At 34.6% G+C, this 26409-nt stretch overlaps 4 protein-coding genes and 1 long non-coding RNA gene across 8 annotated transcripts; 2 read left to right on the forward strand and 3 right to left on the reverse strand.

The window, feature by feature from the left end:
- Positions 1-3860: 3860 nt before the first annotated feature.
- On the reverse strand, positions 3861-5354 carry LOC108833251 (uncharacterized). 3 transcript variants are annotated; one of them, XR_001946656.2, is made up of 5 exons: positions 5163-5354; positions 4847-5053; positions 4557-4758; positions 4287-4364; positions 3861-4181 (listed from the first exon to the last, which is right to left on the reverse strand). It is a non-coding gene; the product is annotated as an uncharacterized LOC108833251 (long non-coding RNA). The 3 variants fall into 3 exon arrangements; XR_001946655.2 differs by having other exon boundaries at positions 4557-5053; positions 5195-5353; XR_001946654.2 differs by having other exon boundaries at positions 4557-5053; positions 5163-5353.
- A 2297-nt stretch (positions 5355-7651) lies between these two features.
- LOC108848499 (scarecrow-like protein 33) lies at positions 7652-10305 on the forward strand. 2 transcript variants are annotated; one of them, XM_057009932.1, is made up of 2 exons: positions 7652-7773; positions 8007-10305. In XM_057009932.1, exon 2 carries the CDS (start codon positions 8034-8036, stop codon positions 10194-10196), a length of 2163 nt encoding a protein of 720 aa, XP_056865912.1. In that variant the 5' UTR covers positions 7652-7773; positions 8007-8033; the 3' UTR covers positions 10197-10305. The 2 variants fall into 2 exon arrangements, with proteins under 2 accessions (XP_056865912.1, XP_056865911.1); XM_057009931.1 differs by having other exon boundaries at positions 7664-7773; positions 7918-10305.
- Positions 10306-12934: 2629 nt separating this feature from the next.
- Positions 12935-15096, forward strand: LOC108849568 (uncharacterized). The gene is made up of 9 exons (XM_018623126.2): positions 12935-13097; positions 13426-13514; positions 13607-13631; positions 13720-13752; positions 13837-13958; positions 14052-14182; positions 14269-14492; positions 14573-14796; positions 14891-15096. The coding sequence occupies exons 2-9, from the start codon at positions 13440-13442 to the stop codon at positions 14984-14986; spliced, it is 930 nt and encodes a 309-aa protein (XP_018478628.2). The 5' UTR covers positions 12935-13097; positions 13426-13439; the 3' UTR covers positions 14987-15096.
- Positions 15097-15465: 369 nt separating this feature from the next.
- Positions 15466-19060, reverse strand: LOC108855404 (ATP-dependent zinc metalloprotease FTSH 3, mitochondrial). The gene is made up of 7 exons (XM_018629212.2): positions 18858-19060; positions 18566-18782; positions 18414-18482; positions 18149-18282; positions 16809-18062; positions 16501-16728; positions 15466-16115 (listed from the first exon to the last, which is right to left on the reverse strand). The coding sequence occupies exons 1-7, from the start codon at positions 18903-18905 to the stop codon at positions 15633-15635; spliced, it is 2433 nt and encodes an 810-aa protein (XP_018484714.2). The 5' UTR covers positions 18906-19060; the 3' UTR covers positions 15466-15632.
- Positions 19061-20672: 1612 nt separating this feature from the next.
- LOC108833252 (glutamate receptor 2.8-like) lies at positions 20673-24814 on the reverse strand. Its single transcript, XM_018606679.2, has 5 exons — positions 24512-24814; positions 22649-23862; positions 22216-22528; positions 21580-22013; positions 20673-21491 (listed from the first exon to the last, which is right to left on the reverse strand). The coding sequence occupies exons 1-5, from the start codon at positions 24795-24797 to the stop codon at positions 20895-20897; spliced, it is 2844 nt and encodes a 947-aa protein (XP_018462181.1). The 5' UTR covers positions 24798-24814; the 3' UTR covers positions 20673-20894.
- Between the last annotated feature and the right edge of the window lie 1595 nt (positions 24815-26409).

Consider the following 26409-nt stretch of genomic DNA (forward strand, 5'->3'; position numbering starts at 1 on the left):
CATATAAACAATAAAAAACGGTACTTCTTAACACTGTGTGCGAGGTTATCCGTCTTTATATTTTTCGTCTTTGGTACATGAATTATCTCTAAGCTAAGAAAACTTTCTTCGAGAGTTTTATTATCTTCTAAATAATTTACAAAAGCTGGTCATTCTTTTAGTTCCGACACCATTTTTACCAGTTGATAACAATCCGTTGCAAATGTGACATAAGTTTGACGTAAATTCTGCATACATTCCATCGCCCGAACTACAGCTTCCACCTCTGCACGAAGAGGGGAGAGGCTAGTCCAGACATTTCTTACCCCTATCAGATCATCAAAATATTTCAAAGTACTATACCAATGTTGCCGGATAGACAATTGTTTTCTTTTCCCAAGTCATTGGTAAAGCACCATCGCCATGGGATTGACGGTAGTGTCGCGACCACTACAGTTGATGTTGCTCTCTGTATGTTCATCATTTGTGTCCCACCCAACAGAGTTGATTCAGTTTCTGCCAATTTAAAGGTTTTTCTTGGATCTATATCCAAATTACTAAGAAAAATATTATTCTTTCCTTTCCAAATATACCATAGTATTCATGCGAACTGATGATCATCCATTTAATGGAGAACTCGTCAAAATAAATGGTCCATGTTTATAAAAAGGGAGCTAGTTGGGAAAATAGTTGGGTTTGACAGTATCTTTGATAGCGCCCAAACCTGAATAGCTGGAGAGCATTCAAAGAACACATGGTTTATCGATTTCTCTGGAGTTCCACCTTTGGCACAACAGATGTCCCCTTGTATTCCTCGCGCCTGTAAATTTTTCTTAACTATAATACACTCTGACACCAATGTCATAAAAAATCTTTGGTGGACACTGTACTTTCCAATAGAAAGCTTTTAAGAGATCAACATTGAGGCCAAATAAATCTGGTGATTTTTCCTTGTCCAGATAAACCCTCTCAAACTGATATCCTGATTTAACTGTATATCTTCCATTCTTTGTGAATTGCAGTCCATCTCTATCTACCATCTAAAAAATTCACCTTTAATATTTTCTAAAAGAAAATCATTTTTAATATTTTCTACTTTTTGCAAATCCCACGGCTTAAAATCGACCGATCAGCATCCCGCCCGACATAAAATATACTCAACATACATCTGCATCAGTCCTGCATATTTTTAAAATTTGTTGATCCGCACCCGCCCCAGGAGGATCAAAAGGGGCTGCCCCACAGGTAGAGAGTCAAATTCCCATACCTAATCACTTTCCTGAAATTTTTTTTTTTCATTTCCAGCAACTTCTTTTGATATATAATTGGTTAAATTGTAATTATATAGGGAGAATTTGTGAAATAACCAAAAATGAAATTAATTTTTAGAGTGAGAGTAGAGAGAGATATGAAGAGGATGAAAGAGAGAGAAGGAGATTTTTGTTAGTTAGCTAATTTGGGTTTTATGTGTAGCTATAGGGTGCAATTTCTCAATTATGTACTCTTCCTGCTATACAAAATGTGTCATTTTCATACAAATTAAAACAATAATTGATTTTTTTATTAATTGAACCTATTCAACTAATGATATTTGAAATAAATATAATATTTATAAAATCAGTATATTTATAATTAATATTAAGATGAAAGTTGCATTAGAATTATAAATAACATTTTTTATGTAACAAAAAATTTGTTAAAATAACATTTATCAAAAATAGAAGGAGTATTAAATATTGTAGAATTTAGTCAATACTCTTTCTTTTTGTAACCATATATTGTCATGCACTGCATTTTAATTTTACACCGTTTATTTTACACCATTTTAATTTTACACCGTTTATATTACCAAAACCGTGATTATCAAGTTTACATGGAAATCACAAAAAGTTTAAATGATTTAGGAACAAAAGCTGTCAAAATGTTACAATCGAATTTAGGATTTGACTTGTATCAGGTTTATAAAATCACGGTTTAATATAGTACGTATGGACAGACACTGTTATCCACTGTTATCCCTATAGTATACAATTACCTCTTACTTTTAAAACTTCTCTCCTAAAGGTTCAAGACAAGCTTGATAAACTGTGTCTTGCCCGTGTCTGGTGACATATACAGTTATCACTTTCTACCACTAATCGATATTATATTGATTGAATACAAATTCTGTGTTAGTTGTCTTTATTATATATGACTGGGACGTAAAGGTTGAAATTATTAATTAAAGTTTCTAGTCATGTTTTTGAAGTTTCTAGTCATGTTTTTTAAGTGTCGTACATGGTTAGTGCGAATATGATAATCCTACCACCATCGGACTTTTTTTTTTAATTGTTAAAGGGCTTACCACCATCGGACTTCTCCAAACAATAGATATTAACATTAAATAAACAAGAAATAACATTGGCTAATATATTGTTTTGTTTTTAATATATAATAAAAGATTACAACTAAAAACATTTAATAAACAAGAAATAACATTGGCTAATATATTGTTTTGTTTTTTTAATATATAATAAAAGATTACAACTAGATTTGAGTTGATATCTTTATGAGTCGTCCGGCTTGCAAATAATAATATACTTTTTTGTAAACTAATAATAATAATAATATACTTGGAAAGAGTTTCTTTTTTTTTTGCTAAAATACTTGGAAAGAGTTGGCAATAAAGATCCAGCGATAAGAGGATTTTAGCGGAATTTGGATTTGAAATAATCTCACAACACTAAATTTATGCAGTCATACGGATATAAATAATGAGAATTATGCTGCTGTTAGTCTTATTAAAATATTTAAAAAGAAAACTATTCGTAGAGTACACTTCATTTGAAGATTAATCCCGGGCACTTTCACAAGCTTAGTATACCATTAAGTTAGTAGTAAAACATTTTCATCATAACAATATAGTACGTATGTAATAGAAAAAGATTGAAGATTTGTTTAAGAAAATAAGAAAAAGTTGAAGACATGACATAAAAGAATAAATTATAGTTTTGTAGATGATAGTGAAATACTGAAAACAACCTAAGACTGAAAACCTAATATATACAAGATATTAATTAAGTTTTTCATTAAAAAGAACATTAAAAAGATAAATAAAGCTATAGTTTTATTTTAAAATTCACTTTTAGAATTGTGGAGCCTTTTTAATACAATGGTTAACAGAAAATAATTAATAAATGGACAATAAGACGTCCAGTCCGGGTTTGATTCCTAAAGGGCAATTTCTACAGATTAATGAACATGAGTTTATAGAAATACTAGGATCGGCCCGGGCTACGCCCGGGGTTTTGTATGTATATTTTGTTATGTTCTATTGACATCTGTTACAAAAATATAAGTTTATTCATATTAATTTGCTTTTCAGTTTTTAAAATTTGTGATTTTTTTGTTAGTTCAAATATTATAACATATAACATGATAAAAAGTGAATAAAAATAGTCGAGTCTTATGATCTGAATGTTATTTTATTTTACTTGTTTTGGTTATTTATAAATAATTGTTAAATGTACCCAACATAAAGCTTATTTTGATAAAAAAGCTTATTTTGTTTGTTAAAAACATTAAATTCATAAATTTCAAGAGAATTAGAAACTTTATCATGAAAGTTAATTCTAATAGAGACAATTTGCTAATTATTGAACTTAATAAGTTATACTTTAAATTTGTTACAATTTTATTCAGCTTATTTAATAATTACTTTTGTACTTTTAAAAAATGTATATTTCTCTGTGGTTATTTTTTTTGAGTAACTTTATACTGTTATTATTTTTCCTTAACTTTCCTTTTCTGTAATTGTATTTTCTTCTATTGAGAATTCTCTGGTGATGTAACACTAATGCGTATTTTTGTGTAAAGCATTAACATATTTTGATTCTCAAAAGAAAGATTAAAAACTTGTTACAAAAGAGGAAGATCAATATGAGTTCGTGATCACATTATTGTATTGATTTGAATACATCAAACTGAAGCCATTCAATCTGCTAATAGATTATTTACTGCAGAATGAAAGGGAATGCTACCACAGAAAGAGGTGAAAGACTTCACTTTCTCATTGCTGATATGAGCCTTGTTGATCATTTTCATCGGTTATAAGGACACCTTCTAAATTATCCAAGTTCTGAGATGTCGTTTCACCAAGAATCGTAACCCAATCATTCTTAGCCATCATCAACATAGCTAGCAGTGATGAGATGCTTCTTCAGCTGAGTGAATAACAAAGTGGAAGCAGAGGTACTTTGAATCAGAAACGTACAGAAAGAATGTGTTATGCAGAGTCAAAGTCTAGTGTTTTGAGAATAGTACCGTACCTCAATGCATGTCTTTGCTACAGCAGCATGAAAACTTGCAGGTGATAATCTTAGGACAACATCACCCTGCATGCAACACTGAGAAAATAATATTTGAGAGATGTGAATAGTAAGTTTGAAGTTACTGAGTGACATCGAATTTGATTACTCAAGACACTAAAGCTCGAAACTTATAACATCAAATTAAATCCTTCTACTCCGCTTTCTTAAGCATATGAAAAAAGTAAAGCATCAGTTTGAAACACACAAAAATGTCTTACAAACACTTACCGAATGGTCCATATATGACTGTGGGCGTGGGCCTACCAGGTGCTTCACCTCCGGAGAGAACAACACCGATCTTCAGTTTCTGTGGCGACGAAGCTGCCCATAGTAGCTCGTTCCCATACCGAATTGTAGTCATCACCTTAATGTAGTCACACCAAAAAAAAACAATGCGAGGAACGCAAAACAATCGTTCTCCATCTCCAGTCTCCGATACCAATCAAGTCAAACCGCAAACACATGATTTCTCGCACCTTTCTACTAAGTTGCAGAATCTTATTAATGAAGAGATGTACCTTAGGCTTAGGCATACTACTTAGAGCTTCAGGGATATTGTCCTCTGTTCCACCACCAACTCAATTAAGTGACTGATATTTGGAATCTCGTCTTCTGCTGTAGAAGGCGGCCGGCACTGCAACGATACGTTTCTTTGCCACAATAGCTAACGGTGGAACCATTAGACGAAGAAATCTAACATCAACAGTGGAAGAACACTTGCCGGACTGAAAATCAAAGAGAAGAACTTACGGACTTAAAATCAGAGAAAAAATATCTATGATGATGAATAAGAGAGTTTCGAAGAAAAGATGTGTTGAAAGGAATAAATCTCACATCTATTTATACATAAACACACAGCCCCTGACCTTGAAGTATGCTTTGAATACACATAGTGGAAGAGCGGATTGAGTGGAGCAATCACGAATCATTTACTCCGAGCGTTTTTTATGGTGAATGAAAGCCGAATCGGCATCGAATCGCCGTCAACGGAGAAGGGGCTGGAACTGTCGCTTTCTTGTGACCTCGGGCCGGATAAGGAAATAAATAGCAGCCCAAGACCCAGATAAAAAGATACAGACGAAGCCCACGCGAAAATAAATGAAACGACGCGTTTTACTTACCTGGACACGTGCCGGCGCGAAAACGAACGACTTTCCTAGCTGGACGATGACGTGGCGTGCTGTGAGAGAAGCAACATTATTTTATATAATTAGATATATATATCCTGCTGGTGATTTTTTTGGGAATAAAAGAAAAGAATAGAAAATAAATATATATATATATATATATAATAAAAATAATTTTAAAAAATGAAAAGGAATACTTGTTCTCTTTCAAATTTAACAAAAAATAATAATTTTATTCTATATTTTTCAACAAAAAAAAGAAAGAGGACTAAAAGAATTATTCTTGGTAAAAGGTGATTTTTTTTTTCGAAATGATAAAAAAAATCAATGTTTCTCTTTGTTCTTTGGCCACCTGTCGAAAACTATAGTATGCCTAGAATTTTTCATCAAGTGTATGTAAATTGTCGTTATTGTAAATTTATGTGAAGTTAATAAAGTATCGTTAGACTAGTTGTTTAACTTGTTTTAGTAGATTATACTCCCTCCGTTTCATATTAAGTGTCGTTTTAGAGAATTTTTTTCGTTGCAAAATAAGTGTCGTTTTAGAGTTTCAATACAAAATTTATTAACTTTATTCTCCATTCTATTTTTCTATTGGTTGAATTGTATCGGTAATGATGTTTTTATATTGAAAATATTCAAAATTAAATGTTTTTTTAATCCGTGTGCACAAATCTAAAACGACACTTATAATGAAACAGAGGGAGTAATTGAGTTGTATCATTTAAGACGACAATACAATTTAGAATTTGAATATTTACCTTTGTAAATTCAATTTACAGAAACTTTTTTGGGGAAGATTTGTCTACCCTTTTCCTATACTAATCATTGAAAAAATTATAGTTTTCCCGATCTAGATCCATTTTGACCAAATTTGTATTGAAAACATGGAGAAATGATATCAAATTAAAAAGTACTGTACATCCAGAAGCAAAACAATTAATCTATTTTGATAAGGGATAAGGATATTCAAAGAGTATATGCCATAGTGACTTAGTGAGTAACGTGTAATCAAAACTTTTATTACATGCAAGTGTAAGATCATTTTCATATAATAATTTTGTTTTAGTAAGATATTTTTAGCTGAAATTTTAATTAACTAAAACTAAAATTTTATAATTTGTGTATTTTAAGTTCTCTAAGTAAATATATATTTAACTTGAAAAAACTTTTAATGATTCTAAGTGAATTCAGCTATATAAAAACAAAAGATGTTCGTCACGCAATGGTTGGACTAATTATTTTTAATTTGTCTCAAATTGATAAAAAACCTTTAAATATTTTTATTTAAAATGTGAGAATATATTAGGTTAAATTTTGAAATTTTGTAAATATTTTGCAAGCTTAGTTGAATAACTAAAAAAATTACAATCATAAAATATCAACTATAATTGGATAAACAATATAATCAAATAATATAAATATAGCTAACTTTTTGTGTATTCCAACTTTAATAATCATTTAACTTTAAAGCTTTGTGAAACATAACATTTGTTATAGAAAGTGCTGAGTCATTAGGATAAATATTTTATAAACAATATATATATATATATATATACTTAATACTTCAAATGCGAAAATCGAAAGATTCTTACTGCCACGTTTTGAACAATGGGCCAAGTGCATATGAAGTTAAATTAATATATCGTTTTTTTTGTTGACCCCCATTTAATAAAATCAAATAGTTAATCGGTTTTGAATCATTCCGAAATTTATTTTAATATACCATTATATTATATAAATTCATGTTCAATTTAGACAATTTAAAATTTTTGTATAACATTAGCATTTTATTGATTTGAAAATATATTTCTAAACCTTGAAATAGTACTCTTAGGAAATCTTAGATAATGAAGAATTTTTAACAAAGGTAAAATTTCAGTTATATATTTTTATAATATTCTATGTAGGATTAATGTTAGTTTCATAGGTGTTATATTAGATTTTTCGACGTGTTTTTAAAATATAAAACTATTTTGATAAAATGTTAATTCATTTACCCCTTCATACTGGTTGACTTACTTTTAATATTTTTCATAACTGAAATGTGATAATCTGTTTTTAACACTCGCATTTTAAAATATCGCATATTTTTAAAATAGCCTGTAAAGTTTCCTGACCTAGTGGATTTCTGACACACATAAACAAATAAAATGTACTTTTAAAATCGAAAAATTGTACCTTTCATCCACTTGTTCTATCTCTATAGTTTATAATTACATTAAAAAAATACATCTCGACCACGTACACAGACCATTTCCTCCAACACAAAGCTTTCTTCCAAAGCATCTGAATCTGACGCATCTTAATTCCAACAGGTACGCTTGCAGAAATTTGTTTCTTACCAAACACAAAACTTCATTATCTCTTAGGGTTTGGTGTTTTAGTTATCTGTTTATCTTGTTTTTTTTTTTTGAAAAGACTTATCTGTTTATCTTTTGCTGTGTTATTATCTTGATCAGGTAGAGACAAAAAAAAATATTCAACCTTCAAAACAAGGTTTCTCTCACAGACTTAAGGATTTGTGTGTTTCTTGTGGAATAAGTTTTAGGGTTTATTAGGGTTCTTGAGACTACTGATGGGTTCTTACTATGCTGGATTCCTTGGATCATTTGACAACTTCTACCAGACTGAGTTTTCCAATTTGGGGAATGGATTCTATGTGGATGACCAACCTTTGTTAGAAAGTCCATCTCTCTTGCCTCCTCTTCATCCTCATCCAGATCCATATCCTCAACAGAATCTTGCTGCTGCTGATGCTGATGATGATTTAACTGATTCTGTTCTGCAATACATAAGCCAAGTGCTTATGGAAGAAGACATGGATGACAAGCCTTGTATGTTCCATGATGCCTTGTCTCTCCAAGCAGCTGAGAGATCTCTCTATGAAGCTCTAGGCGAAAAGTACCCGGATTCTCTGCCTCTGCCCACCACTAGCCCTCTCCAACTTTCTCATAGTCATGATGAGTTGAGTGACATAACTTCTTCAGGTCACACCTCAAGAACCACCACCACCACCACCACTTCCTCTGATTGGAGTTTTGATAGTTTGGAGAACAACAGGCCTTCTTGGATGCAAACACCTACCCCGAACAACTTCGTCTTCCAGTCTACTACTCCCTCTACTAGATCCAGTCCCAATAGTGGCAGTAACACGGTTACCAGGTCAAGTTTTAGTAATGACTTGGTTACAAACATGTTCAAAGATAGCAACTGGGCGTTACAATTCAAGAGAGGTGTGGAGGAAGCAAGCAAGTTCCTTCCAAGGACTACTCAGCTGGTTATAGATGAGAATCATCATCATCCTCACTATGTTCCTTACAGAATCACCGGAAAGAAATGCCACTGGCGTGACGAAGACGATGAGCATTTGCCTGAAGAAAGAAGTAAGAAGCAATCAGCTGTCTATGCCGATGACCCCGAGCTAGCAGACATGTTTGAAAAGATTCTCTTGTTCGGAGATCCCAAGGAGAACCCTAAATGCATTCTCAACGAAACCTCCCAAAAGGAACCACCAACCAAAGCTCCACAAAGTCCCAAAGGAGACATAACAACAGCATACTCGAGGGGAATCAAACCATCTGCTTACGTTAAAGAGATACCTGACTTGAGGTCCCTTTTGCTTTCATGTGCACAAGCTGTGTCCGTCAACGACCACAGAAGAGCTGAAGGGTTGTTAAGACTCGTCAGGCAGCATTCTTCCTCTTACGGAGATGGAACAGAGAGGTTAGCTCATTACTTCGCAAACAGTCTCGAAGCGCGTTTAGCCGGGACAGGCACGCAGGTCTACACATCCTTGTCTTCCAAGAAAACATCTGCCGCGGACATGTTGAAAGCTTACCAGTCCTACGTATCCGTCTGCCCGTTCAAGAAGATCGGTATAGCCTTCGCTAACCACAGCATCCAGCAGCTGGCTAAGAAGACTATGCCTCACACCATCCACATCATAGACTTTGGGATATCTTACGGTTTCCAGTGGCATTCTCTGGTTCATCGCCTTCACTGGAGACGTGGCTCCTCGTGTAAGCTCAGGATCACGGGTATCGACTTGCCTCAGCGTGGGTTTAGACCGGCTAATGGTGTTATCGAGACGGGACACCGCTTGGCTAAGTACTGTAAGAAGCTGAACGTTCCGTTTGAGTACAATGCTATAGCGCAGAAGTGGGAGACGATAAAGCTGGAGGACTTGAAGCTGAGAGAAGGAGAGTTCGTGGCGGTGAACACTCTCTTTAGGTTTAGGAACCTTCTGGATGATACTGTGGCAGTGGACAGCCCTAGAGACGTGGTTTTGAGACTGATACACAAGATAAGACCGAACATCTTCATCCCTTCGATATTGAGCGGTTCTTACAACGCTCCTTTTTTTGTGACGAGGTTTAGAGAAGTCATGTATCATTTCTCCTCGCTGTTCGACATGTGCGACACGACCCTGACGAGGGAGGATCCGATGAGGGTTGTGTTCGAGAAGGAGTTCTACGGGAGGGAGATCATGAACGTGGTGGCGTGCGAGGGGACGGCGAGAGTGGAGAGGCCTGAGAGTTATAAGCAGTGGGGGTCGAGGATGGTGAGAGCTGGGTTGAGGCAGCTTCCGGTTGAGAAGGAGCTGGTTCAGAAACTGAGGTTGATGGTTGATAAGGAGTACAAGAGCAAAGAGTTTGATGTTGATCAGGATGGTAACTGGTTCCTTCAGGGCTGGAAAGGCAGACTTGTCTATGCTTCTTCTTTTTGGGTTTCTGTGTAGTGTTTGTTTGTCTTACGTTCCAAGAAACTGATTCTCTTTTAAGATTTGTTGTCTCTTTGTTTTGCACAATGACCTTCAGATTTTTATATTTTGTACAGGTTTTAGTATTCTTTCCTTCTACACCTATACAAATAACACAAGCACAAAAGTTCATAAATAATTTAAACAATGGCCCAAAACTCTCAAATTTTTAGCATAGCTTATAAGAATGGGCCAAAATTAATTTGGTGTAAATAATGATTAAATGTTCAAAAAAGTTAGTGCATATATGAAAAAGGCCACAAACTCTGTTGCACTAGAGCTTTCAATATCGATGGGTCGTTTAGGCAGTGGCAGGTGAAGATGATTAGGCATGTGGTTAGGCAGAAAATCGGTTAAGGTTAATCAACTTAATCTAGTGTAGACCATCTCAAATGTACACTTCTATATAGAGAGATCTGTACTACAGAGATGAATTTACGCAAATGTATATTTTTATAATACAGTTCCTCTATTTGAGAGAAAATTATAGATGAATCTTACTCCTTTATTTTTTACTTCTATATTTAGTGATAAAAATAACATATCTCTATATCTATCTTATTAAAACAGAAACATTCGGTTGGACCTAACATTTATTTTGTAAGTTTTTAAATTAAATACACTTTTATACTTTATAGTTAAATCTACATTAAATCACAAATATTCATTTCTTTATACTACTATATATGTTTCCAAACAATATACTTATTTCTTTATACTATTATCAATGTTTCCAAACAAAATATTTTTTATACTACTATCAATTTTTCCAAACAATACAACAATTAATCTTATTATTTTATATCTATCATCTTTTCTTTAAAATTTTGTAGAAACGTCATATTTTCATAAATTGCAAAATAATGAACATTAAAATTTGGATTATAAGATTACAAATTATGAAACTATTACAATTTAAATTTAATTAGATTTTAAATTACATATCGGTCATCCATCAGTTCAATCGGTTAGTCTCGGGTTTTAGTGATTTTTAATATGAATATTTTAAAAACCAAAATTGAATTGTCAGATCTCCGAATTAACGAGTATAGTCACAATCGGGTTGAATTTAAAAATACTGATTTAAATGCAAAAGTATTTTAAATACACACTCTTTTAAAAATTACCAAAATATTTGTTAAGTTATTAGTGAAATTTTTTATCGTAAAGCGCGGATCAAAATCTAGTTTTTCTTTATAACTCTATTATACAAACATACATTGGAGCAAATCAAGGGAAAAAACGAAGAAACTATGTGTGTTATTATTAAAAAATAGTAAATGACTCTAGCAAAAGGTCATGCAATATTTTAGCAAAAAAAAAAAAGGTCATGCAATGTCAAGAGGACATCGGACGATTTTGTAGCTTAAATTCTCCCCCAAATTGGAGTACATAATATTTGAATAAAATGTTAAAATAAAAATTGAAAATGATTAGTGAAATTTGGGATTTTGATTTGTAAAAAAAAAGGAAATTTGACCACCAAAATTAACTCAACTCCATTTAACGAAATTTTAAGTATGATTTGGATAGTTGAGTGTAGTAACTTATTGTTAAAACAATATTGGTTTAAGTAAAATTTGACATTTAATTTATAAAAATTGATATAATAGTTAGATTATTGTAAAATTTCGATTTAGATTGTTAATTTTCTATTTGGTTGCTTGTTTGGTATTAATCTTTTTCTCACTCATATTATCGTTAATATCTATCTTATTAAAACAGAAGTACACATATAGAATATCCCTTAGTTTTCAGTATTATTTACAATTATATGCCACTGAGAATTAAATTGATTTTTTTTATTTTAATACTTGTCTTTTTCAGTTATATTAATGTGTTTCTTTTTCTTTCCTATTTTAATGCTTGTCTTTTCAATCAGATTAATGTGTTTTTTTCCTATTTTAATGTTTGTCTTTTTAGTTAGATTAATGTATTTTAACTTTTATTCTTCAACAATTATTGATATTTTAAAATTGTTTTTTTGTCCACTTAAAGTTGTCTAAACTATTTGAAAATATAAAAAATAGTCAAAAGTAAACATATAAAGTAGATAAACAATAATCAAACACCAAAAATATTTAAAATATATATTTATTCTTCATCTAAATATTGAAGTTCAACCTGTTTTTTATTTTTTAATTTAGGTATTTTGGCTTACATTATTCAAATTTATATGTTTTGAGAAATTTAAAGTATATATAAATTTCGAAAATTTTAAAATAATTCAAACGGGTTATCCATATCCAAACCGAACCCGCAAATACCCGAATCAAACCAAAACCAAAATTTATAAATATTTGAATGTTTCTGAAATCTTTAAACTTGAGAATCTCAAACCCAAATAGATTTTAACCGAATCAGTGGGTATCCAAATATACATCCCTAACATAGTCAATGTAAAACGATCAAGTATTACAAATGCATCATTTAATATAAATAAATAAAAACTAAAACAGAAAATTAATATCCGTGCGGTCGCGATCTAGTGTATATTATTAAAACTGAAGTATTTTATTATCATATATGTTATTATTATTTATGTTGCCCTTATAATATCTGAAGCCCAATGGGCGAACTTAAATGATCCAAGGAGGCTTCTTGTTTTAGGCAAAATAACAATTACCTGAGTCGAAATTTAACCAACAAATGTACGCCACGTATAATAAGTTGCCCCTTCCCTTGTACAATGATACTTGGGGTTAAAAACCTATAAAAGAATCAAAACAAACTTTCCAAAATCTCAGCTCATCCGATCTGCTGCCTGCTGCCTTTTGACTCCTCCTTGATAAGAAGAAGAAGAAGAATCCAAAGCTCCTCCGATCTTCTTCAAACACCAAAACTAATCCCTAAAAATCAGATCGTTTGCTTCTTATATTGGTACGGTTTGTTCAAGTAAACTTTTACCTGATCTGTTTGGTTTAAAACGCTAAGAACTGTTCCGATCATCTTATTGAGTTCATGTTAAAGCTCAGTTTTTACTCAAATCTAGATTCATCTACTATGGTTTTAGACTTGTTGTATCGAGCTTGTTTTTCAAGGTTTTAGATTAATCGCCTTTGATTTTATCTTTTTGTGTTTAAATTGGAAACTAAAATTTTTTGTAATTCGAATTTTATTTATTTTTACCCACAAGGTGTTCGATGATTTGCGTCAATGGGTTTCCCTGTTAAAAGTTTTGAGCGTTTGTTTCTTATTGACTTTGTAGATTTGTGGTGGGCAATGGAGTTTAATGGAGATGATGAGTCTAGCTTCGAGCAGTGTTACCGTTGTTACCCTGTCACATTCATTGAAAAGGTTCTGTTTCTTTTTATATATATATATATATCATGTTTTTATGATGAATGGGAATTAAAAAAACATTCTAAATCCCGACAATTTAAATGCAGGCACATCTTGACAAGGGGGACAAAAGTAAGTTTGCTCTCTGTTCTGTTTCCCTTATTAAGATAGTTTCTTTTTACCATGTTTCTCTGACATTACTTATGTAATCTCTCTGTAGTTATAATGCCTCCTTCCGCTCTCAACCGTCTTGGTAAAAGCTTCAATCTCGTTTGTTTCAAATTTCAATCTTTCTTTATTTACTTCGGTTAATAATAATCTTTTTTTTTTAACTCAGCTTCTTTGCATATTGAGTACCCAATGCTGTTTCAACTGAGTAACGAATCTGTTGGCAAGATCACACATTGCGGTGTACTCGAGTTCACCGCAGACGAAGGCCTTGTTTACTTTCCTTATTGGGTATATAATATATACCTTCCATCATTCTTTTGTCTTTGTTTCCTCTTTCATCATTATTAAACAAATCACTGATATGTGCATTTTTACTTGTAGATGATGCAAAACATGTCTCTTCAAGAAGGAGACATTGTGAGAATCAAGAATATGAGCTTGGTGAAAGGGACTTACATCAAGCTTCAGCCTCACACTCAAGATTTCTTGGACATTACCAACCCAAAAGCCATGTTTGTTAACCTTTTGAAAAAAAACTGAAATCTTGTTTTTGTTACCAATCTTCTCTTTCTTACATTCCTTTTTTTTTTAAATGCAGCTTGGAGACTACGCTTAGGAGCTACTCTTGCTTAACCACTGGCGACACAATCATGGTTCCTTATAACAACAAGCAGTATTTTATCAATGTGGTTGAAGCGAAGCCGTCATCAGCTGTGAGTATCATAGAAACGGACTGCGAGGTTGATTTTGCTCCTCCTCTTGATTACAAAGAACCTGAGAAGCCGCAGAAGCTGACTCCTCTGAAGAAGCGAACTCGCCAAGGTTTTGTCTTTGTGCTTATTTGGAAATTATCTATTCTTGAAAATTGTAGCCTCTAAATCTTCTTTGTTTGGTCATTGCAGTTGAGGAAGAAGAACCAGCAAACAAAGTTCCCAAGTTCACGCCATTCACTGGGTCCGGAAAGCGTTTGGATGGGAAGACACAAACAGAATCAACTGAACAAGAAGAGAAGCCAACTGAGAAAGGAAAGGATGATGAGAAGCTGTCGACCATAACGCCACCGCAAAAATCAGGGAAGCTTGTCTTTGGCTCAAACAGCAAACAAACTTCAAAAGCAAATGTGAAAGTATGTCTCTCTCTTCTCTTGATTTTTTTTTCCATTCACGTGATTTATCCATTAGAGATAAACTAATTTTGTTGTATGGCTTCTTAATGTATAGGTTGATCCAAAGAACGTGGAGCAAGAAAGTTCGACGAAGTCTGATGAAGCTAAGTTTAAGGTGTTTACTGGGAAGAAATACTCACTCAAAGGTTAAGAAAACACAGGGTTTTTTTTTAAGTTTAATCATCTGCCGATGAATATTAATGTGTTTTTTTTTTTTTAATTATTTCTATCACAATTTATCTGTTTAAGCATTTACATATTCATAGATTCTCTCACCAATTTATGGGAATAGCTTCAGTGGAACCTAAACGACATGATAACACACTGATGTATCTAAAACCTAAACCTTCCCAAGGAAGATGGTTTTAAGTTGTTCATAATCATATGATCCTATTTTGAGACTAAGGTGATCAGAACTCTGTTATATCAACCAGGGCTTTATAGCTTTTTGTATTATAGTATACACAGTTCTCTCATTTCATTCGACAGAGTTAACACGATAACAAGAATGGCTTTTCAACCTATAACGTGCGATATACGTAACGACCTATAAAGTACAATTAACAATCATTCTGTAAGATATAAGGTCGGTAACAATGTCATTTTTATTACTTTATATTATAAAACACAAACTATAAAAGCATCTTATTAGAAGCAATAATTCAGAACAAAAATATTCATTGCTACACTTAAGTTCACTGAATCACAAGACAGTGCTTTTCTTTTGGTTGTGGTAAAATGTGTTATTGCATTCTTAATTAAATGTACAATCGTATCAGTGAAAGTCACTCACTCTCTTACGTCGGAACCACCTGCGGTTCAAGCGGCGGGGGAGTACCATCATCCACCACAGGCGTAACCGTCGTGGCCGCCGTCTCCTCCTTCTCACTCTCTTCAAACCCAGACTTGAACCGGTCGTAGTTACTCACCTCGGCATATTTAAACGGACGCTCACCCAAAACTTTCAAAAGATCCTCCTGATGCAGCACTTCTTTCTCCAGCAAAAGCTCAGCGATCTCTGCCACTTGCTCCTTGTGTTCCTCGATGAGCTCCACGGTCTTCTCGTAAGCTTTCCCCACCCATTCCCTTACTTCCTCGTCTATGAGCGCACCGGTCTTGTTGCTGTACGGTTTGTTGAACTCGTAGCCATCGTCCCTTGGAGGGAACGAGAGGAGGCCGACCTTGTCGCTGAAACCGTACACAGCTACTTGCGCGTATGTCATCTTTGTAACTTTCTCTAGATCGTTCTGCGCACCGGTCGAGATTCTTCCGATTAGCACCTGCGTTAAACAGACCAGAAAGTTTGAAACTTCTTGAAAGTGTGACAGGGATCCCTTAGATAGCACAAAAAATATCTAACAAAAATAACACAGAAGGGAATATTCCCTAATTAGCATTAATTTAAAAGTAAAATGATTAAATTACTCCAAATACCAAAACTCTCATCTAATCCCCATCAGCTAAATACTAAACTACTAAATCCAAACTCAAATATATATAAATTCTTTTTTTTTAAATCTTGATAAATGTTATTTTAGAAAGTTTTCTCAGTTTAATAAATACAAAAGGTGTTTTGATGCTATCCTATGGTATTTTTCTCAATGTAAGGACTAAGGACTAACAAGATTACTATATTTTATAATCCAAAGGTAGCAACTAGTTTACCTGCTCAGCTGCACGGCCACCTAAGGTCATGCAAGTCATGTCAAAGAGCTGCTCTTTAGTCATGAGAAGGTTCTCATTCGGAACGTACTGCGCAAACCCAAGCGCCGCTGTGCCACGTGGCACGATGGTCACTTTCAGCAACGGCTCCGCGTGTTCCAGGAACCAACCAGCAACCGCGTGACCAGACTCATGATACGCAACCGTACGACGCTCCAACTTACTTATCACCTGTTTCCACAATCAAAAAAAAAACATTCAGACACATCTCAAAAACATTGTCTGAAAAAAAAATTATTATTTTTATTTACCCTGTTCTTCTTCTCAAGACCACCAATAACACGATCAATCGCAGAGTCAAAATGCGCCATCGTGACCGTCGCTCCTCCATTCCTAGCCGCGATAAGAGCCGCCTCGTTACAAACATTAGCAATATCAGCTCCAGCGAAACCAGGAGTGAGAGCAGCAAGCCTCTGAGAGAAATAAGAAGGCTCGTGATCAAGCTTAATCTTCTTCAAATAAATCCTGAATATCTGATCACGCCCTTTAATATCCGGTTTATCAATGGTTATCTGCCGATCGAACCGGCCGGGCCGTAACAAAGCCTTATCCAAAATATCAGGTCTATTAGTCCCAGCGAGCACCACAACACCAGCAGTCGTACCAAACCCATCCATCTCAACAAGCAACTGATTCAAAGTGCTCTCCCTCTCATCGTTCCCACCTATCCCTCCACGTCCTCTCGCTCGACCAATAGCATCAATCTCGTCTATAAAGACAATGCTGGGAGCAGCTTGTCTAGCTTCTTGGAACAAGTTTCTAACCCTAGAAGGCCCCACACCGACGAACATCTCCATGAAATCTGACCCTGAGATGGATAAAAACGGCACTCCCGACTCTCCGGCCGTAGCTTTGGCCAAGAGGGTCTTCCCGGTGCCGGGAGGACCCACCAAAAGCGCGCCTTTAGGTATCTTGGCGCCCAAATCTTCGTATTTTTTAGGGTTTTTGAGGAAATGCACAAACTCCATGATCTCCTGCTTGGCCTCGTCGCATCCAGCCACGTCCTTGAAATAAATCTTGTTCTTGGAGTTTTTATCGGCTCTCGTTATCGTCGCTTTGCCTATGTTGAAGATCCCGCGGCCGCCGTTCTTCCCGCCTCCGGTCCCTCCTAACCCGCCTAGCCCTCCCTGCATCCGCCTCGCGCCGTAGAAGAGAGTTCCCAGGAGGAGCAGAGTCGGCGCGAACCTCATGAGCTCTTGGAACCAGGCCATTTCGGTGACGTAGGTCACGGGGACGAACTCGTGAGGGTCCACGCCTAAGGCTTCTTGAGCTTCTTCGAGCTTCTCCTCGAAAGAGTCGACGCTTCCGATGTTGAAGTAGTACTTGTACTGACCACCGGTTCTCTTGGCAGGGATGCCTTGGATGTTATCTTGAGTTGTTGTTGTTGTTCCTTGGTTTCTTGGAGTGCTTCTTACGTAGACTTTGGCTACTGATTTGTTTGAGACGTCTATGTGGTCGACTAGACCTGGCTCCAGAAGCTTGTTCTTGAACTCCTGGAAACTAATCTGTCAAACAAAGATGATATTTAGTCGGAAGAAACATATCACAATTCACAATTGTTTTTGTTTAAGATTAAATAAAAAGCGGTTGCCTGTTGCTGGTCTCCAGAGCCAAATGAGAAAGATGAGAAGAAGACGGCAAGAGCTAGCAGGGGAATCAGCAAATTTTGGAAACGGTTCATGAACATATCTCCAACGCTCTCTTGTTCGTTCTTGTCTGAGCCCTCTGTATATTTTGCAGCAAAAAAAAAACATAATTTAAATTATTCGAAAGCTCAAATCTTTTTTTCTAACCACCAAAGCAAAACAGACTTGTATTGATTAAATAGATCAGGAAATGGGAAGTAAAGGAAGCACCTTTAGAGTCAGACTTGTGATCACTCTTTGGTTTTTCCTTTGTAGCTTTAGGGAAGTAGTTCTCATAATCTGCAAGACAGTAACGAAAACACACTTGTCAAACTCATTTGATTCGGTAAGAATCATAAAGTTAAACACTTTATGCAACATACTCTTCTTCTTCGGAGCTTGGTCGGAGAAGAACCGACGAAGTCTCGGATTAGCGAAAGCACCAATCAAATCACTGTTGTTGACAAGCCCCTTTCGAGCAGATAAAGAGTTGAAGTGCCGCCTCAGAAACCCTAATCCACCTTCGACTTCGTTCGCCTCAATAGCCGGCGGAGGAGCAAGCAGCCTCGCCGATCTCACGCCACCTCCGTACAAAAGACCCTAAGAACGTAAACAAAAAAATTAGGAGAATTAGAGCGAATCTGAGAAGAAACCAACAAAGTGAAACACACTGACCCTTGAGCGAGAGGCGGAGGAGCGACCAAGCTTGGAGAAGATCATCATCGTTGTTAAGAGGAATCACTACGAATAAAAGGGTTTTCGCATAAATTATTCGAAAAAGGAGGATCGAAAGATCTGTTTCTGATAGGAAGGAAGGAAGCAAGGGGGAGAATAAAGTTTGGGGTTTTAATGTTTTTTGTTTATCTGTTTAGTTCGATGGAGAGAAGACCAGACATACGCGGTTCTGTAACTTTGTTGTTTCTGTACCGGACTTTGGTCTCTTTCCAGAATCCTCAAGTTTATTAGCGGTTTGACCAAACCGGTTTCTGGTTTTTGAATATTAAACAGATTTCCGAAGATATTTCACATGAGCCGAGCGCAGGTGTGGCCTAGTTTTCTTCACGAGTATAGGGCTTTCGAGGGCATATGGGCTTTAGCTTTGTCCATAGAATAACATTGGTGTCAAAAATTTGAAAATCTTGAACAATTGTTCTCTTTCCAAACCCTCTTACCAATCATAATACCCATGTAATTCTCTATCATGTAATTCTTTGTAGTTACTATTTGACTCGTAACAATAGTATTCAGGAGTGACTGAATAGTTCAACTTCTCAAGAGCAGCTTCATCGTTATGGAACAGAATCAGTGGAAAAGATTTGTCCCGAAGCTTTACAGTTTCTAAATGTAAGAATAGAGATGGAAAATTATAACTGTTACCCTACAGAAGTTTTTCCTCCTGATTTCTTTGACAAAATTAATTCAAATTCACAATTCTGCTGAAAGCATACTTATTATAAAATGAATTGATAAATGGATTTATTTTTTTAATATCTGAGAAATGGATATTAATTAAGAACTTGGTAGTCTATATAAATGATTTAATACAAAACACACCATTTTGGGATTTGGAGTTTAGATTCAGTTCTCAAAAGTATTAATGGCTTTATCACTAAAAAAGTATTGATAGTGTTAATGGCTTTCTCACTAAAAAATATTCCATCTATTTCAAAGTTATTCATATTTTAGATTTTTCCTACATACTAATAGAACATATTAAATTTATTTTTTTTCTCAATAAATTTCATTTAGAAATATATAATTTTATGTGACTGACTTTTTTCATAATTCTAAACCAATAAAAATTCAATAAGTACAACTAAGTTTATTGAAATTTGCAATTAATCATTATTGATTGATAAAACATGCATTGAAAATACAAAAAAATGTATTTTGAAACAATTTTTTTCTATAACTTTTAACATTATGAAACGGAGGGGCATATTAATAATTAAACTTTTGAATGTAAATACAATTCACTTATTACCTTTGCTAAAAAAGGACTTTATCATAATTTTTTCCTAGCTTTAAACTTTATCTAAAGAGAAAAAGAAAAAAAAAGAAGTAGAGATAATTGTCTACATATTACTGCAAAGAAATTGTAACCAAATTTCGTTTGTTTAACGCGTCTGGGTATTGCCGTATCTGATCAAACACGATGTGTTGGCCATTGGAGGACCACATTTTCTTACTCTTGTCCGTCGATAAGACATAAAGACTATTGATGTGGGTAAAAATCCAAAACAAATATTAATTTTGTCAGCAATTGTTTTTTTTCCAAAACAATGAAAAAGACATCAGTCCTAAAAGATTACCGCACATAAGACTTGTGTATGGAAATGACGAGTCTACATGTACTTGAGGCAATATAGTGTTCGATTGTGTTGCAGAACTGAAATGCATTGGTCTAGTGGTTTACTAAAGACGAAGACTCCAAAAGATTTCCTGAAAGGTAAACACTAATCTTGGTCCCGTTTATGTACATGCTACTAATTCTCCAAAACATAAATATAACAGAAAGCATAAAAATGATTATACAAAATAAGAAGTACGTAAAGTTGCATAACTAAACAATTAACATAAATCATTCTGGTATCCAAACTAGTCAATTGCTACTGAATGCGTCAAGTGTACACCGTTGAGTAATATTGATATCTAGTACAATAAATACAGCTTATATACGTTGAGTTAATAACAACTTAAGCTGATAACTTGCTATGGAGTTTGTTTAACTTCTCTCTGTCGTTCAGCTCCAAATTCAATATCAGATCCTCCCTGTTTATCTTGTTTTGGTTGCGTCCTGAAACGTTCTTCACTCATGGAGAAACATGCTCTTCTTAGCTCAAACTCCCTGTTTAATGACATGCATCGTGGCAACGGTCTGATCTGCACATTGGACGGACTCGGGGTGCACGGAGTAATAGGTGAACTCACATTATGAACTGCACTGCTCTTGAAAGTGTGCGACTTTATATCTTTCTCATCAAAGATTCTGAACAAAGACTTTAGCTTTCTCCATATGGAACCTTCGGAGTTACTACATAGTGTGTGCCTATGTTCGTACAAGAAGAGGGCTACAAAGACGAGAAGTGCCAAGAAGGAAGCAACGCCTGCTATTAGAAACAGTCCCCAGAAGCTACTGACACTGAGGCGGTTAGATGAAAGATCAGCGGTATCTTGACCAGGACAATCACTAGCGAGGCCAAGACGGTTGAACCACTTGTTCTCTATGAGTGACATTTCTTTGCTTTGAGTCACTTTCAAGATAGCCCTTGAGACATCTCCTATCATAGGCGAATTCTTGGGGAATGCCTACAAATAAGCGAGCAATAAAAATAAAATACTTTTGTTTTTGTTGCCATTTTCGTATAGTAATAAAAATAAATATTAAGGAACTTACAAAGCCAAAACCAGCAGTCTTAAAGGAAGGTTTAAAACCAGCAGTCTTGAATAAAGGTTCAACCATTGCATATTTGGGGCAGTACTGAGAAACGACATCCTTAAGATAGGGCACTTCGTCAAAAGCTGCTGCAATACCACCTTTCGATGTCCCTTTGGACAGAAGATCGTCGCATTCTTCGGCAGAACCAAAAGACTTGAGCTGTGATTCAGGAAAGTTCAGGTCTCTCAGAAAATCGCGGACGAATGTACCTGCATGATACCCTACAGACTCCCCATTACTGATGAGATCTTTCACATTTGTGGTTGTTGGTTGCAAACTTTGTACAGTCAGAAAAGAGGTGAGATTCGCTGTGTAACTCTGAGTGAGCACAAGCACCACAAAGCACCAGACCACCACCACAAACCTTGCTAAATTGCTCACTACCTTCTCACCTATATACACACCCACAATTTCACAATATCACCAGAATGCTATTTAAAAAATATTTATATAAAACGTAAACCAGTCTAGTTTATTGTAAACTGGTTTTGAGATGGAATGGGAATATAATATTTTTTTTTTTGTGTTTTATGATAATCGTAATAAAATTTAACATATGATATAGTTGGATTCTTGATAAGTGTAACAACTTACGGTGGGCAAAAACCATGGTGGAGAAGGAGAAGCAGACACTAGTGCCGATCTGGTGGTGAGGAGGTCCACGGAAGTCTGTGTTGACTCTGTGTTCGAACAGCCACACAACAAACCCAATGAGGATGAAAAAGCAAACAGTGGTGATCCATAGGTCTAAGCTCCAAGGTTTTAGGAACACCCATGCGTTCTTGTTCTTGTTGTCCCTCAGCGGCACAATCATAGACACTCCAGACTCTGTGTACGGTAACGTGAAATCAACATAGGAAGACCTGTTTGCTATGATGGTTATATCTCCAACAACTACATCCCACTTCTGCTTCATTTATGAATAATGTGTTGGAAATCAGACATCAAAGAAAAATACCTAATCTATTATATTTAGGTCAATTTGTATATAATTAAACATTTAAATACTTTTTAAAAAAGAACTTACCCCTTCATAGACTTGGTAGACCAAATCATTGTAGCTAGACTTGCAACCGTAGTATTGAGGAATTACTGGATATGGTAACTTCTTAAGAGCAGCTTCAAAGATGTCTATGGCGTAGCCCGTTGCGGTTGTTACATTACTGATTGGATCTGTCTTTATCTCCACAAAATTGAGGAATCCTTTGTTTACTGGAACGCCCACTTTAATCTTCTTCCCGCATGTTGGAAACTCCCAACCTTTTGGAACAGCGGTCGAGTTCCCAGGCCATATTACTGGCCCAAACCTCTTGCCTAAAAATGATGTCGTTTCGTTTGATTTTGCATTCACCAGTCCACTAGTAGGTGTCCATATTCCTATAATCCTCTCTTCATCTCCAATAACATTGATGATCTCAAAAGTTGATGACTCGAGCTGCCTGTTAATGAGTTTGAACTCTCCTGCTAAACCCTTGAATTCTACACTCGAGAGAGACTCTAGAAGATGTTGACCGTAGGTCCTCCTCATGTATGCCTTTGTGTTGGTTTTCTCCACGGCCATGGCCAATGCAGTGACCGAATCATACGCCCATAATGCGAAAACATTAGGCTCGAATTTTCTTTTCCATCTTTTACGGAAATCTTCAAGCTCTTTAGATTGAGGGACAAGGCTCCTCACACCTAATAAGCCCTGCATAGTTTCTAAGCTACGACCGTTATGTCTCATCATACGGGTCATTCCATTTGATAGTAACCAGACATACCCTTCCTCCATCATCCCTATTTCTCTAGCTTTCTTCAAAACCCGGAATCCTAGATCTGAGGCCATATGCATAACGAATACTCTTGTCTGCTTCGTCATGAGTTTATAAAGTTCGGTTAGAATCTGATCATCTCTAGCCTCTGGAGAGATCACACTTCTTTGGACTCTCACGTCTTCTAAAGCGTCTGACAAGGAGTGCATGATACCTTCACCTAACTCGTTGTCCACATAAACGGCGACGACGCTTCTCCACCCAAATGATTTGACAATGGCCGCAATGGCTTTGGCCTGGAATGAGTCGTCGATAGTGGCTCGGACGAAATAAGGATTGTCGATAGATTTAAGAAGAGGGCTCGTTGCAGAGAAACTGATGGTCGGTACTTGAAATTTGTTGGCCAGTTTAATCATAAACTCGGCTTGCATAGAGCTTCTTGGTCCGATGATGGCCCGCACTTGCTCCTTCTTGATTAGGTCATAGGCTGTTTTGTTTGGACCACAGAGAAGATATAATGGTTAATCCTTTGTTTGGACCACAGAGAAGATAGAACGACAATAAGTGGGGAATTATATAGTTGTTCGTTTATAGATTTTAATATTTTTAATAGAATTAGCTCTTATTGGTTAATGCATTTAACATTTTAATCAACTTTACTCATATGATAACTGTGGAGTTATATGATTCTTTTATTCTATTCAACGTCTAGAGTTATTCAAAAGTATATATTTTTAATCAGTTTGTAATTCTATTATAATCAAATGTTATTAGGATATTAATTCTTAATAATTTAATTTATAGTGGTAGGGATTTACACGACCATACGATAGTCACCACGACTTTCCAGAATAGAAAGAGACTGAAGATTGTTTATCAAAAGATTTCTCTTAGAGGAGACTAATCTTTAGCAAGATTCTAAGCATATACCACAAGTAGCTTGTTAGTAGTAATCTAACAGACTCATTGCACATAGTACACAAGAACACACTTGGGAATTTCAGTAGGCATCTAAAAGATTGTTTAGATTCAATGAAAACAATTCCTAATCATGTCTGGATGTTACCTGACTTTATACGTAGTATTCATTCAAACCGAATTACCTCTTACGTAAAAATAGTAAAGGAGTAAAGAACCTGCATCTGATGCCTCGACAATATCTTTCATGGAATCTCTGACGTGAAGCGCAAGTCTTGTGCGGTAATGAGGATGAGTTTGGTAGAAATCGGACAATGACATGTTAATAGAAGTGAGGCAGATCTTGGAAAAGTTTGTTTTGAGATCAAGAACTACTCCTATTTTTATTTCATCAAGTGTTGTGTTTTGTCCTAAACCAACATCCATAACTGCAAATCCCCAAAGAAACAGAACAAAGTAACTAAAAAAGGTGTTTTTAATATTTGTAGTGTTGTTTGTCATCATCAAAAGATTTTGAGGACACAAATAGTTTATGCAATTCTTTAACTTCCCTTTTCTGTTATATATACAGAGGAATTTATTGGTTTGAAAGAGTCTTAAACCCGAAATTGGTTCTGGAAGAAGAAGTCTAAAGAATTATTATCAAAAACATTAGTGTTGACTAAAAGACAATAAAAAAATGGGTTGGAAAGAGTCGGATGAAATTTGAAGAACGACGCAGACCGAACTTCTATGCAAAGCAAAGCTACAAATTTCCCGTAGAGAAATTGCCTAAACTACTACATTTTTAATACTATTTTTCATGTTTAATTTAGCCATATTAATTTTTATTCTAAAAAGTTAAATAGATACTTAGAATTAACTAATTTAAACTTAGGTTTACATTTAAGGAGTGGAATTTAAGATTTAATAAATATATAAATAGATATTAAAAAAAATAAAATAAAATTCAAAAAGAAAATTTGAAAAAGATTCGAAAAATAAAAAAATAAAAAATTCGAATTTAAAAACATATAATTTGAAAATATAAATTTCTTTTAACTTAAATAATTATTTACATTTATATAACTATAAAGCAAGGATAAAAAAATCTTTGTACTCTTTAATGAAAAATGTATTTGCAAAAATGTCCTTTTAATTTTTCAAAAATCACATTTTAATGAAAGTAAACATGAATAATAATACCTAAAATGAGGTAAAAATGAAATTTATGCTTTTCCAAGTCTATGGTACATGAGTCATAGTTTTTTATGTACATGAGTCAGTGTCCTCCAATTAGTTTATATTTCTCCATTTTGGATTTATACAAAAAGGACGAACATTATACATACAAAATATAAAATTAAAATAAAATTTGTATATAAAATTCCAGAAAAGAAAAAAAATCGATTTAATAATTTTTTTAAAACATTATAAACACACCAAAAATATATATTTTGTTTTGTTTATTTCTTTAAAAACTGTCCCTTTAGTTGGCATACTTGCATAGAAATTTAACTATTTTGCTAGGATTCATATTGATGACTTTTTCTTATCGAAATATTTATTTCTGGTTAAAAAAATTATTTCTCGTTTTAGAAACATTTAAATAGATAGGTTTTAGAAAATACTTAGAATAGATATTCAAATGATAATTGTTGAACCAAATTGTCTTAGCTTAGCGGTAAAAGGATTTTAGTTGGAACTTTCTCTTTTGTTTGATTCGTTTTGACAACCTAAATTTTTTTTGGAATCTCTACGGTTATAATAAAATGTTAATTTTTTCAACTAAAATATGTCACAGATATTCTTAGGAAGTCTACCATAACGAGGTTACTGTTTAAGTGCGAGGGTAATATGAAGGATCAATTTGTAAGAGTTCAAAACTTCGTCCAGTTTATAAAGATTTCAGGTTACGTTTAGTTTATACATCCATGATTTAGGGTTTCTTAGTTTAGTTTTGATCATATAAGTTGTAGCTGAGTGAATATGTTTTGGTCTAATGGCAGAGTTAGCTGTTTGGGAGAGAATATTGACCCTTAAAATTTCTGTAAGAAATCATTTGTATTTTGAAAAAAAAAATCAGATTAAACAATAGTCAAAACCTGTTGACCTATGAAACATATAGTTGGAATTA

The sequence above is a fragment of the Raphanus sativus genome, chromosome 4, assembly GCF_000801105.2.
Source record: "Raphanus sativus cultivar WK10039 chromosome 4, ASM80110v3, whole genome shotgun sequence".
NCBI classification, from domain to species: domain Eukaryota; kingdom Viridiplantae; phylum Streptophyta; class Magnoliopsida; order Brassicales; family Brassicaceae; genus Raphanus; species Raphanus sativus.

Coding starts and splice junctions, on each gene's coding strand:
- LOC108855404 (XM_018629212.2), bottom strand. CDS start 18,905: ATGATGATCTTCTCCAAGCTTGGTCGCTCCTCCGCCTCTCGCTCAAGG. Junction 18,063..18,148: donor GCTCTGGAGACCAGCAACAG/GCAACCGCTTTT, acceptor TTTGTTTGACAG/ATTAGTTTCCAGGAGTTCAA. Junction 16,729..16,808: donor GTCTTGAGAAGAAGAACAGG/GTAAATAAAAAT, acceptor TTGTGGAAACAG/GTGATAAGTAAGTTGGAGCG.
- LOC108833252 (XM_018606679.2), bottom strand. CDS start 24,797: ATGATGACAAACAACACTACAAATATTAAAAACACCTTTTTTAGTTAC. Junction 22,014..22,215: donor CACCATGGTTTTTGCCCACC/GTAAGTTGTTAC, acceptor GTGTGTATATAG/GTGAGAAGGTAGTGAGCAAT. Junction 21,492..21,579: donor AGACTGCTGGTTTTGGCTTT/GTAAGTTCCTTA, acceptor GCTTATTTGTAG/GCATTCCCCAAGAATTCGCC.
- LOC108849568 (XM_018623126.2), top strand. CDS start 13,440: ATGGAGTTTAATGGAGATGATGAGTCTAGCTTCGAGCAGTGTTACCGT. Junction 13,959..14,051: donor TTGTTTACTTTCCTTATTGG/GTATATAATATA, acceptor TTTTACTTGTAG/ATGATGCAAAACATGTCTCT. Junction 14,797..14,890: donor CTTCAAAAGCAAATGTGAAA/GTATGTCTCTCT, acceptor CTTAATGTATAG/GTTGATCCAAAGAACGTGGA.
- LOC108848499 (XM_057009932.1), top strand. CDS start 8,034: ATGGGTTCTTACTATGCTGGATTCCTTGGATCATTTGACAACTTCTAC.